This window comes from Pristiophorus japonicus, chromosome 19 (genome assembly GCF_044704955.1).
Source record: "Pristiophorus japonicus isolate sPriJap1 chromosome 19, sPriJap1.hap1, whole genome shotgun sequence".
Classification (NCBI taxonomy): Eukaryota; Metazoa; Chordata; class Chondrichthyes; family Pristiophoridae; genus Pristiophorus; species Pristiophorus japonicus.
Genome location: NC_091995.1, coordinates 96210209 through 96224411, shown reverse-complemented (window position 1 = coordinate 96224411; position 14203 = coordinate 96210209). Strand labels below are relative to the sequence as shown.

General features: G+C 50.2%; 1 protein-coding gene across 1 annotated transcript in view; it reads left to right on the top strand.

Annotated features, from left to right (window-relative positions):
- The window catches only part of LOC139230547 (voltage-dependent calcium channel gamma-2 subunit), a 102628-nt gene that overhangs the window by 58595 nt on the left and 29830 nt on the right, over positions 1–14203 (top strand). Inside the window, exon 2 of the mRNA XM_070862383.1 lies at positions 5726–5809. Within this exon, the coding sequence (XP_070718484.1) occupies positions 5726–5809 (84 nt within the window). The remainder of the gene's footprint in view (positions 1–5725; positions 5810–14203) is intronic.

Here is a 14203-nt window from a genome sequence, read left to right as displayed (position 1 = left end):
CGTAAGACGTGAGGGGCAGGGGATCGGAATGAGAACTGAGTCACACAAGAATAATGTGACTGCTGTCAAATGATGAGATATTCAGTGTGCCGACTCTCTCCCTTGAGGAGCATCCTTGGGGCTGAGCGTGTGGGAGCAGAAAATGCAAAGCGGTCACTTCCCGATTATGCGGCTTGTGATCAGCAATCTGGTAACTAATCAGAGGAACCACATTAATGCAGAGAGGGAGCCAGGTGAACCGCAGCAAGTGTGCAAGAAAGGCTCTAGTTATTTTAGATGAATGACAGTATTTACTGAAGCAGCCATTTTATAACCCAAAATAAATCTTCTCTCAGCAAAATATTTCAGAGAAGTTTACAGCACGGAAGGAGGCCATTCGGCCCATTGTGTCCGCGTCGGCCGACAAAGAGCTACCCGGCCTAATCCCACTTTCCAGCTCTGGGTCCGTAGCCCTGTAGGTTACAGCACTTCAGGTGCACATCCAAATACTTTTTAAATATGGTGAGGGTTTCTGCCTCTACCACCCTTTCAGGCAGTGAGTTCCAGACCCCCACCACCCTCTGGGTGAAGACATTTCCCCTCAAATCCCCTCTAAACTTCCCCCCAATTACTTTAAATCTATGTCCCCTGGTTATTGACCCCTCTGCCAAGGGAAACAGGTCCTTCCTATCCACTCTATCCAGGCCCCTCATAATTTTATACACCTCAATTAAATCTGCCCTCAGCCTCCTCTGTTCCAAAGAAATCAACCCCAGCCTATCCAATCTTTCCTCACGGCTAAAATTCTCCAGTCCTGGCAACATCCTGGTAAATCCCCTCTGTACCCTCTCCAGTGCAATCACATCTTTCCTGTAATAATAATGTTATTGGATTTTGGGGGTTTTTACGCTTTCTGTCCTGCAAATTCTGCAGCGATGGGGCGACGGCAAGGGGACCATGGCTGGTTAACGGGGACTGTAATGTGTATCCCAATCTCTGTCCGACTGCCCCTCACCAGTAGCACAGTTGGGCTCAGGAATTCGGCAGGTGAAGGTCCATGGGCTGAGCCCTCCTCCTCTCCGTCCAGGCGACAACACGACGGATCTCCCGACAAAGTGCGCCTGCCATTCCGCCCTCGTGTTCATTGGCCGCACTTCTACAACAACAACAACTTGTATTTATATAGCGCCTTTAACGTAGTGAGACATCCCAAGACGCCCCACAGGAGGGTTATGAGATAATGCAATTTGACCGCATGATTGGATATTAGCGCAGGTGACCAAAAACTTGGTCAAAGAGGTCAGTTTTAAAGAACGTCTTGAAGGAGGAGAGAGAGGTAAAGAGGCGGAGAGGTTTAGGGAGGGAGTTCCAGAGCTTGGGGCCCAGGCAACAGAAGGCACGGCCACCGATGGTGGTGCGATTATAATCAGGGATGCTCAAGAGGGCAAAATTAGAGGAGCGCAGAGATCTCGGGGGGTTTGTGGGGCTGGAGGAGATTACAGAGATAGGGAGGGGCGAGGGCCATGGAGGGATTTGAAAATAAGGATGAGAATTTTGAAATCGAGGCGTTGTTTAACTAGGAGCCAATGTAGGTCAGTGAGCACAGGGGGTGATGGGTGAGTGGGACTCGGTGCGAGTTAGGACACGGGGCAGCGAGCACAGGGGGTGATGGGTGAGCGGGACTCGGTGTGAGTTAGGACACGGGGCAGTGAACACAGAGGGTGATGGGTGAGCAGGACTTGGTGCGAGTTAGGACACGGGGCAACGAGCACAGGGGGTGATGGGTGAGCGGGACTCGGTGCGAGTTAGGACACGGGGCAGTGAGCACAGAGGGTGATGGGTGAGCGGGACTTGGTGTGAGTTAGGACACGGGGCAGCCGAGTTTTGGATCACCTCTAGTTTACATAGGGTAGTATGTGGGAGGCCAGCCAGGAGTGCGTTGGAATAGTTGAGTCTAGAGGCAACAAAGGCACGGATGAGGGCTTCAGCAGTGGATGAGCTGAGGCAGGGGCGGAGACAGGTGATGTTATGGAGATGGAAATAGGTCTTAGTTACGCTGCGGATATGTGCACAGCGTGCCGTCAAACTCAACGTCCCCTCGGTCCTTTATAGATCGCCCGCCTCCCTCCCTCCCTCCCTCGGAAACCTCCAACAGCCTTGCATCCTGTAACTTCCCAACCTCCTGACTCTGGGCTCGAGTGTACCTCCTCAACCCTCCCTAGCCTCAGTCTGTCTTGGGTGGCCACCTCGGGCCTTCTCTGACCCCCAAACCCTGAGCGTCTCCTCGGGGTTTGAAGTCGATGTTCTTCGTTACCCCGCGGGTCAGCTCTCCTGCTTCCATTGCTACTCCACACCGAATGTTCCTGCTGTGAAGGACCTTGGACAGTTTTATAAGGACGCTATATAAATGACAGCTGTTGCTATTTTCGTTGCAACAATAAGTGCTAAGCCACTTAGACAGAATGGTATAATTACAGGACAGACATGTGTTTATAATTGGCCACAACCTGCAGCGTGATAGGAAGAGAGGACTTGCATTTATATAGCACCTTTCACAACCGCAAGACATCCCAAAGCGCTTTACAGCCAATGAAGTACTTTTGGAGTGTAGTCACTGTTGTAATGTGGGAAACGCGGCAGCCAATTTGCGCACAGCAAGCTCCCACACACAGCAATGTGATAATGACCAGATAATCTGTTTTTTTAGTAATAAGGACTGAGGGATAAATATTGGCCCCAGGACACCGGGGATAACTCCCCTGCTCTTCTTCCAAATAGCAGCCTGTGGGATCTTTTACATCTACCTGAGAGAGCAGACTGGGCCTCGGTTTAACGTCACATCTGAAAGACGGCCCCTCCGACAGTGCAGCACTCCCTCAGCACTGCCCCTCCGACAGTGCAGCACTCCCTCAGTACTGCCCCTCCGACAGTGCAGCACTCCCTCAGTACTGCCTCTCCGACAGTGCAGCACTCCCTCAGCACTGCCCCTCCGACAGTGCAGCACTCCCTCAGTACTGCCCCTCCGACAGTGCGGCACTCCCTCAGTACTGCACCTCCGACAGTGCGGCACTCCCTCAGTACTGCCCCTCCGACAGTGCGGTGCTCCCTCAGCACTGCCCCTCCGACAGTGCGGCGCTCCCTCAGTACTGCCCCTCCGACAGTACGGCACTCCCTCAGTACTGCCCCTCCGACAGTGCGGTGCTCCCTCAGTACTGCCCCTCCGACAGTGCGGCACTCCCTCAGTACTGCACTGGGAGTGTCAGCCTGGATTTTGTGCTCAAATCTCTGGAGTGGATCTATGAACCCACAACCTTCTGACTTGTTTTCCCTGCAGTTTAAGAGATTGATGGGGAAGAATATCGAGGGATACGGAGCACAGGCGGGTAAATGGAGTTGAGGTCGAAGATCAGCCGGGATTTTATTGCATAGCGGTGCAGGTTCGAGAGGCCGAATGGCCTCCTCCTGTGCTATAACCAGGAAAAGTCCCACTAACATGCCAGAAGCTGTTCACATGGAGACTTGCTGTGGATATGGGTACCACACCGCTGTCTTACCTTGCGATATCCTGCTACAGACACTTGCCACCCACCCAGAGCCGTGTGCTCTCCTGGGACAGCAGCAAAACCAGCTTCAAAAAACACCGGCCAATTAGGAGGAGAAAAAGATCTGTAACGTTCCTGTCCGAACAGGACTCCTAGCTGCATCGAACCGCGACAGACAATTGTGTGAAATAAAACCTTCACTGGTATGCAAATATTCTGCAGGTCTCGCTCTCATTTTCTGATGTTTTCACTGCTGGAACACTTGATTCGAAGGTAGTGTTCACATATTTGCAAATTGATAGTCTGCAGATTTCTTGTCTGTGATTATCAGCATTGCAACACGGTGCAGCGCAGAGATGTAGTATCCATTTCAGGGTGGCACCGTGATGTGTTTGGCCAGTGCTGGGTGCTAATGAGTGTTCAAAGCTTTGTTGGTAACCCCTGCTTCCTGATCCCACTGGCGAACTTTGGAAATCAGCTTAGCCATGAAAGAAATTTCTATAGCGTCTGTCACGACCACCGGACGTCCCAAAGCACTTTACAGCCAATTAAGTACTTTTTGGAGTGTAGTCACTGTTGTAATGTGGGAAACGCGGCAGCCAATTTGTGCACAGCAAGCTCCCACGCACAGCAATGTGATAATGACCAAATAATCTGGTTTAGTGATGTTGGTTGAGGGATGAATATTGGCCCCAGGAAGAACTCCCCTGCTCTTCTTCAAAATAGTGCCATGGTATCTTTTACATCCACCTGAGAGAGCAGACGGGGTCTCGGTTTAACGTCTCATCGCAAGAATGACCCTGAAATTTTATATTGATAATGGATCAAATCGTTCCTGGTTAATTTGAATTCAATTAATGGGACAGGATAGGTCTATTGGGATTGTCTCTGATGGGTTTGTTTGGGAAGGGATTTATCTATTGAATGTTGTACAACAGGAGTGAATACAAAGGGTTTGGTCCTTCAGTACTCTCTACAATGAGAATCAACAGAGAGAAATTTAGTCAATTAGAATATAAGGACATGAGAATTCGGAGCAGGAGTCGGCCATTCGGCCCCTCGAGCCTGCTCCACCATTCAATGAGATCATGGCTGATCTTCGACCTCAACTCCACTTTCCCGCCCGATCCCCATATCCCTTGATTCCCTTAATATCCAAAAATCCCTCGATCTCAGCCTTGAATATACTCAGAGACTGAGCCTCCACAGCCCTCTGGAGCAGAGAATTCCAAAGATTCACCACCCTCTGAGTGAAGAAATTTCTCCTCATCTCAGTCCTAAATGGCCGACCCCTTATCCTGAGACTGTGACCCCTGGTTCCAGACTCTGCTGGAGTCGGTAATAGAACCCCCAGGATCAGAGGTCCCCAGGGTCAGAGGTTCCCAGGGTCAGAGGTCCAAGAGTTACAGTTACAGCCTCATCATCATCATAGGCGGTCCCTCGAAATGAGGATGACTTGCATCTGCGCCAAAAAGGGATGAGGTCACAGGCCTTTCAATGAAGGACCTAATATTCTGGATCCCGAGCTACATCCTGAAGGGTGGAAGGTTTCCTGTGCGTGGATTTTTTTAACGTGGGGTGACCGTTGCACACCAGCCACCACACGGGCTTGACAGAGCGAGATCTTGGTCCAGTGGCAAGGATTAACCAGGACGCCTAGTGCGCTCACATATCGCAGTGTGGGCTGGTCCGTGCTGCCCCAGGGCCCTGAACTCACACCTCCCCTGAGCCCCGATCATTTTCCCTCCACAGTCTCTCGCTATTCCTGCTGTACCTGCCATGTACCTGTCACATGGCACTAGTCACAGCCATGGTCTCATTGAATGGCGGAGCAGGCTCGGGGGGCCGAATGGCTCTTATCTCTGTGATGAAGTACGTTGGTTATGTGAGCCGTTGCTGAGGACAGACCACACCACTCACTGTGACTATAAAGGCATGTCTCCTGTCCCTCCCTCTCCAGAGTGCTGTCCTTCAGCACCTTAGGATGGATGGTGACCCCTGCCCCTTGTCCCCTGCCCCCTGCCCCTTACCCCCTGCCCCCTGCCCCACCTCGCCTCAACCATCTCCTCACTCATACAGCATGTACAATGGCTGCTCCGGCGGTGATGAATACTCCTGCTGTATGCACTGCTGCGGCCTGGGATTGGTTCTCTGCGGTTGTGAAGTGACTCACACTCTCTCTCTCTCTCTCTCTCCTCAAACAGGAAATTTTAAAGGTTTATGTAAACAGATCGACCACTTCCCGGAAGACACGGATTACGAAGCAGATGCTGCCGAATACTTCTTGCGTAAGTTCTCCTTCCTTCTTACTTCGAAGAATCACAGAGCGGTTACAGCACAGGAGGATCCCATTCGGCCCGTCGAGCCCGTGCCGGCTCTCTGCAAGAGCACCTCAGCCAGTCCCACTCCCCCCGCCCTGTCCCCGGAGCCCTGCACATTTCTCTCCTTCAGACACTGATCCAACTCCCTTTTGAAAGCCACGATTGAGTCTGCCTCCACCCCCCTCTCAGGCCGCGCATTCCAGATCCTAACCACTCGCTGCGTAAAAACGTTGTCCCTCATGTCGCCTTTGGTTCTTCTGCTAATCGCCTTAAATCTGTGTCCCCTGGTTCCTGAACCTTCCACCAATGGGAACAGTTTCTCTCTCGATCTACTCTGTCCAGACCCCTCATGATTTTGAACACCTCGATCAAATCTCCTCTCAACCTTCTCTGCTCCAAGGAGAATAACTTTCACCATATTTCAAATTTGCTTTAAGAGCCATTAAGGAGCGTGTGCAGCAAGCCAGGGGAAGGCGATGTGCAGCCTCGCGAACACTGACTGTTTGTGGGGTCTGTACTAACCGCAGCTCATCCATCCATCCACCAGTCGTCACTGCCCGAATGCACTCTGGGTGGTCTGGGGGCACTTAAAGGCTGTAACATAGAAACATAGAAAATAGGTGCAGGAGTAGGCCATTCGGCCCTTCGAGTCTACACCACCATTCAATATGATCATGGCTGATCATTCCCTCAGTACCCCTTTCCTGCTTTCTCTCCATATCCCTTGATCTCTTTAGCCGTAAGGGCCACATCTAACTCCCCCTTGAATATATCTAACGAACTGGCCTCAACAACTCTCTGTGGTAGAGAATTCCACAGGTTCACAATTCTCTGAGTGAAGAAGTTTCTCCTCATCTCGGTCCTAAATGGCTTACCCCTTATCCTTAGACTGTGACCCCTGGTTCTGGACTTCCCCAACACCGGGAACATTCTTCCCACATCTAACCTGTCCAGTCCCGTCAGAATGTTATATGTTTCTATGAGATCCCCTCTCATTCTTCTAAATTCCAATGAATATAAGCCTAGTCAATCCAGTCTTTCTTCATATGTAACATTACATTTACAAATGGCTGGAGATCTCACTCCCTGATGGTCCAGTGGTGAAGGGCAAAGTCTGGGGTAGCTCAGTGCCAATGGACCAGGAGGTCCTGAGTTCAATTCCTGGCCTGTGCTGATCTCTGTTGAGGTGAATTTGTCTTCGTGTCTCTGGATTAAGGTGGAGGTGGGGGAAAGCAGCCAGGGTTCCTGCCTCCTGTCTTCTCGTCACTCAGTGACAGCAGGACTGCTTTGTGGTTGGCAACACGTGAAGAGTTGGCCAACTGGCTGAGAGACCCAATGGTTCCCAGCCTCCGTGTAGCCATCTCCCCGAGAGATCCGGTGCCCCCACATGAGGAAAGGAAAGGGGAAATGAATCAGAGAATCATATAGCACAGAAGGAGACCATTCGGCCCATCATGCCTGTACCATCCCTTTGGTAGAGCTATCCAATTAGTTCCATTGCCCCGCTCTTTCCCCCATTACCCTGCACATCATAAGAACTAGGAGCAGGAGTCGGCCATTCAGCCCCTCGAGCCTGCTCCGCCATTCAATGAGATCATGGCTGATCTGATCTTGGCCTCAACTCCATTTCCCTGCCCGCTCCCCATAACCCTTGACTCCTTTATTGCTCAAAAATCTGTCTATCTCCATCTTAAATATATTAAATGACCCAGCCTCCATTCCTTCTGGGGCAGAGAATTCTAAAGATTCATGATCCTCTGAGAGAAGAAATTCCTCCTCATCTCCGTTTTAAATGGGCGGCCCCTTATTCTGAAACAATGCCCCCTAGTTCTAGATTCCCCCACAAGGGGAAACATCCTCTCTGCATCTACCTTGTCCAGCCCCCTCAGAATCTTATACGTTTCAATAAGATCACCTCTCATTCTTCTAAACTTCAATGAGTACAGGCCCAAACTGCTGAACCTTTCCTCATAGGACAATCCCTTCATCTCAGGAATCCCTTCTCTGAACTGCCTCCAATGCAAGTATATCCTTCCTTAAATAAGGAGACCAAAACTGTACGCAGTACTCCAGGTGTGGCCTCACCAATACCCTGTACAGTTGTAGCAGGACTTCCCTGCTTTTATATTCCATCCCCCTTGCAATAAAGGCCAACATTCCATTTGCCTTCCTGATCACTTGCTGTACCTGCATACTAACTTTTTGTGTTTTATGCACAAGTACCCCAGGTCCCTCTGTACCACAGCATTCTGCAGTCTCTCCATTTAAATTATAATTTGCTTTTCTATTTTTCCTACCAAAGTGGATAACCTCACATTTTCCCACATTATACTTCATCTGCCAAACTTTTGCCCACTCACTGAGCCTGCCTATATCCCTTTGTAGATTTTTTGTGTCCTCCTCACAATTTGCTTTCCCACCCATCATTGTATCAACAGCAAATGTGGCTACATTACACTCGGTCCTTTCATCCAAGATATTAATATAGATTGTAAATAGTTGAGGACCCAGCACCGATCCCTGTGGCACCCCACTAGTTACTGTTTGCCAACCGGAAAATGACCCATTTATCCCGACTCTCTGTTTTCTGTTAGTTAGCCAATCCTCTCTCCATGCTTATATATTACCCCCAACCCTGTGAACTTTTATCTTATGCAGTAACCTTTTATGTGGCACCTTATCAAATGTCTTCTGGAAGTCCAAATACACCGCATCCACTGGTTCCCCCTTATCCACCCTGCTCGTTACATCCTCAAAGAATTCCAGAAAATTTGTCAAACATGATTTCCCTTTCATAAAACCATGCTTGATTGAATTATAATTTTCCAAATTTCCCACTACTGCTTCCTTAATAATGGACTCCAGCTTTTCCCAACGACAGATGTTAGGCTAACTGGTCTATAGTTTCCTGCTTTCTGTCTCGCTCTTTTCTTAAATAGGGGCGTTATATTTACGGTTTTCCAATCTGCTGGGACCTCCGTAGAATCCATGGAATTTTGGGAGATTACAACCAATGCATCCACTATCTCTGCAGCCACTTCTTTTAAGACCCTAGGATGCAGGCCATCAGGTCCAGGGGACTTGTCCGCCTTTAGTCCCATTAGTTTGCCGAGTACTTTTTCTCCGTGATAGTGATTTTTTAAAGTTCCTCCCTCTCTTTTGCCCACTGATTTTCTACTATTATTGGGATGCTTTTACCATGAAGAATGATACAAAATATTTGTTCAAAGTCTCTACCATTTCCGTTTCCCATTATTAATACCCCAGTTTCATCCTTTAAGGGACCAACGTTTACTTTAGCTACTCTCTTCCTTTTTATACACCTGTAGAAGCTCTTAGTCTGTGTTTTTATATTTCTTGCTAGTTTACACTCATAATCCATGTTCCCCCTCTTTATTATTTTTTTAATCATCCTTTGTTGGTTTCTAAAATTTTCCCAATCTTCTAGCCTACCACTAATCTTTACAATATTTTCTGTCAATTTAATACCATTCTTTATTCCTTAGTTAGCCACGGATGGTTCTTCCTTCTCATAAAGTCTTTCTTTCTCACTGGAATATATCTTTGTTGAGAGTTATGAAATATCTCCTTAAATGTCTGTCACTGCTCATCTCCCGTCTTACCTTTTAATTTATTTTTCCAGTCCACTTTAGCCAACTCTGTCTTCATTCCTATGTAATTGCCTTTATTTCGGTTTAAGACACTAGTTTCAGACCCAGGTTTCTCACCCTCAAATTGAATGTGAAATTCTAACATGTTATGATCACTCTTCCCTAGAGGATCCTTTACCAAGAGATCATTAATTAACCCTGTCTCATTACACATTACCAGATCTAAAATAGCCTGCTCCCTGGTTGGTTCCACAATGTATTGTTCTAAGAAACCATCCCGAATATACCCAATGAACTCATCCTCAAGGCGACCTTTGCCAATTTGATTTGTGCAACCTATATGAAGATTAAAGCCGCCCACGATTATTGTACCTCTCTTACAAGCCCCCAAATCTTTCCTTGTCAAGTATTTATCCAATTCCCGGTTGGAAAGTTATGATTGAATCTGCTTACACTGCCCTTTCAGGCAGCGTGTTCCAGTCGCTGTGTAAAAAAATAATTCTGCTCATCTCCCCTCTGATCAATTATTTTAAATCTGTGTCCTCTGGTTACTGACCCTCCTGCCAGGGGGAACACTTTTTCCTTATTTACTCTATCAAAACCCTTTTTTAAACACTATTGTATCTCGCTTTAACCTTCTCTGCTCTCTGGAGAGCAACTCTAGTTTCTCCAGGCTCAAATATTGGAACCCGGTGCTCAAATTGACAAAAAAATTGATATTTCTGTTTGCTGTTACTCAGATACTCACTGGTCCAACTTGCTGAGCCCTTGAGAATGTTTGATGTTCCTATCCCTCAGAAGATGGAGTGAGCCTGTGGCTCAGTGCGGGCGTTCCCACCTCTGGGCCAGAGGGCAGGATTTTCGGCCTGGCTGATTTCGGGCGGTAATGGCTGTGGGGCGGTAAAGTTAACGCCCGGGAACAGTTTGCGCCTCAGTCAGCAAAATTGGTCAGCTGGGCCCTGAGTGTAGGGAAATCCTGAGCTAAACAGCCGGCCTCGGAGCGCCCTGAGAGAGGCCTCGTGGGTGGGGGGGGGGGGAAACACCAAAAACATTTCCGATACACAGCCCACGCCACCACAACATAAATCTCAAAAAAAAAACAAAAGCCAGTCACACTTACCCGAAGTGAACATTACTGAGCTCACTGCGGCCATTACAGCTCGGACCGCCCGTTTCCCCAGGCGGTCCCAGCAGGGGGCGCAGCGGGGCGTTATGGGTCGGGCGGGAGTCACAAATCGAGCCGGTGTCGCGACCAGGGGGCGTTATATACCAGCTCGCCTCTCCGCGCCCCGCCCAAACCGGCCCCCAAAACCCCAGCGGGCCGCTGGGAGCTGGCCGCCCGCCCAGAGGAGCTCACTGCCGCCCCTCTGGGACAAAAACTGAGGTGAACAGCACCGGGAAATCTGCCCCAGAGGGCCCAGGGTTCGAACCCCACTCCAGACAGTCCCGGCCACTGTGGGCCGGAGCTCCGGCTTGACGCCTGGCTTGACGTCCGGCAGGATCCTCGCATCCGGTGGGTGAGGGATGCCCTCCCCCCTCCCCCTCATCGTATGGATTGTGGGACCCCATAACCCCCAACCCCCCCTCCCCACTGTATAGGACTAATCCCCCAACGGGTGGGATACGGCCGATGGAAGGAACAGTGACATCGCGGCCTGTCAAGCCGTTAATCAGCCCGAGAATCCTCCCACTCCTTCATCAAATATATTTCATGGGTCATTAAATATATTTAAGGTGGAGATAGACAGATTTTTGAACGATAAGGGAGTCGAGGGTTATGGGGAGCGGGCGGGGAAGTGGAGTTGAGACCAGCCGCGATCTCATTGAATGGCGGAGCAGGCTCGAGGGGCCGTATGGCTGACTCCTGCTCCTAATCCTTATGCTTCACATTCTTCTCCCGGGGAAGACAGGAAAACAACAAGCCCCCTGCAGATGTCCCACAGATTCTTGCAAATTGCTTCTTTTGGGAACGCAGTGTAACAGATAGTCGTCTGTCTTTCTGGTCCCAAAGTTCAAACGATCCCACCGCCCCTCAGGGAGGATATATCGGCCTCGGCGGGTCGCAGACTGATACCCGGGTTTAGAGGGTTAAATTATGAGGGCTGGTTTCATGAACATGGCTTGTATTCCCTCGAGTACAGAAGATTGAGGGGAGATCTGATCGAGGTGTTTAAAATATTAAAAGGATTTGATAGGGTAGAGAGAGCGAGACGATTTCCTCGGGTGGGGGGGGGAGTCCAGAACAAGGGGGTGTCACCTTAAAATTAGAGCCCGGCCGTTCGGGGGTGATGTCAGGGAGCACTACTTCACACAAAGGGCCGTGGGAATTTGGAACTCTCTTCCCCCCAAAATGCTGTGGATGCCGGGGGGTCCATTGGAGATTTCAAAGCTGAGATGGAGAGAGTTTTGTTGGGCAAGGGTATCGAGGGAACCGGAGCGAAGGGGCGGGTAAATAGTTCCGATCAGCCATGACTTAACAATGGCGGAGCAGGCTCGAGGGGCTGAATGGCCTCCTCCTGTTCCTATGTACAGATTGTTACAATGGTAGCCTTGGGCTAGCGACAAGCTGTTCCATTGCTACCCTGCTGATACCATAATCCATTGGAAGAACACAGAATTTAGGAGCAGGAGTCGGCCATTCGGCCCCTCGAGCCTGCTCCGCCATTCAATAAGACCATGGCTGATCTTCGACCTCAACTCCACTTTCCTGCACTGTCCCCATATCCCTCGATTCCCTTAATAGCAAACAAGCTGTTTGGAAGCTGTTCCTCTATTGGAATCAGACTTGGGTATGTAGCAAGGGTTGTGCCAGAGGAAAGGAACCGACACTTGATTGAATAATAGATGGCCGTGATTGAGTTGCAAGACGGTTACACAATCAAGGGAGCTTGGGTTACCTCACCGACCACAAGGAATCCGTTCAGCCCATTACAGCTAATGAGTGTGGCTGTCGCTCGGCCAACCGTTGCTGTCTACTTGTTCTGGAATATTTTACAACAAAAGATTCATTGTGGCCCAACACTTGGCAACCAGCCCCGGCCCACATGGTGTCGAGCTGGATTGTCACAGCCAGAGCAGTAACTGCCTGCTCTGTAACCCGACCTCATTCTGGCCCAGCTTGGCATGTGAATTTGCACAGCGCAGGAGGAGGCCATTCGGCCCATCGAGCCTGTGCTGGCTCTGTGAGCGAGCGACCCAATCAGTCCCACTCCCCCCCCCCTGCTCTTTCCCCACAGCCCTGCAAACGTTTCCCCTTCAAGTATTTATCCAATTTCCTTTTGAAAGTCACGATTGAATCTGCTCCCACCGCCCTTTCAGGCAGCGCGTTCCCCGATCACAACAACTCGCTGCGTAAACACATTCTCCTCACCTCCCCCTCTGGCTGTTTTGCCGATCCCCTTAACTCTGTGTCCTCTGGTTACTGACCCTGCTCCCATAGTTTCTCCCGATTTAGTCCGTCAAAACCCCTTCGTGACTTTCCACACCTCTATCAGATCTCCCCTTACCTTCTCCGCTCCAGCGAGAGCAATGCCAGCCAGCTTCGCCTGTTCTCTACGTAACTGAAGTCCCTCTTCCCCAAATAGAGGAACACCCTGCGGAGGGCTGCAAATCAATCCGAGCTGAGGTAAGTTCTCCCTCGCCCGTTTCTATCGAAGGGGTGGGGGCGAGGGAACCCCTTGGCATGACAATCGGTTCCATGGGATCTTCTGGTGAGGGTCGTGGGTAATGGTCAGTTGTGTCTCTGAAGTGAAACTCTTCCCCCAACACAGCAGCTGCATTTATAAAAACACACTGCCCTCAAAGTTCACAGCCACCAGACAGCGATGGAGAGGGTGGTGCCTTTATCATCCGAGGCTTAGAGCGCCGCTTACATTAATGGCATAGGCGCCCACATTCAGGGGCATAGGCGCCCACATTCAGAGGCAACGTAGCCAGCGTAAATGTCCCACACACCAGGATCTGTCCAACGGCAACAGGCTGTGCTACTTCATGGGACCGATCAACCCCTGAGAACTTCCGTGCATCATGGAATCAAAAGCCTTGCTAATCCATAGGAGCAGGAGGAGGCCGTTGGGCCCCTCGAGCCTGTTCCCCCCATTCAATGAGATCGCGGCCGATTTGCGACCTACCTCCATCTCCCCACCTTTGCCCCACATCCCGCGATCCCTTTCCCCAACAGAAATCTAAGTCTCAAAAAGTTTGACTTAACCCCCAGCCTCCACAACTTTTTTGGGGGAGAGAGTTCCAGATTCCCACTGCCCTTTGTGTGAAGACGTGCTTCCTGACATCACCCTGAACGGCCGGGCTGTAATTTTAAGGTGATGCCCCTTGGTTCTGGACTGCCCCCCCCACCAGAGGAAATAGTTCCTCTCGCAATCTACCCCATCGACTCCTTATTATTTTAAGCACCTCAATTAGATTGCCCCTTATTATTCTATACTCGAGGGAAAACTGACCTCATAGTTTAACTCTTTACGCCCCAGCTTATCAAGTCATTCCTTAGCCCGGCCCACCTGGACCAGTCTCACGGACTCTTTCCCCCCCACTGTGTCCCCCTGAGAAAGCAGGCTTGAGAACAGTGCTCGGGGCAGTGGGTGTTACGGTTTTGCCGAACTCCTGTTCCAATGCTCACTGCAGTCCACACTCGGTAAAGAAGCAGGAATGGGGAAAGTTCCTGTCAGCCCCACCAACCCCCTCCCCACCCCTCTCACAGTCCCCTCGATCGCAGACCGTGCCCTACACTTCACAA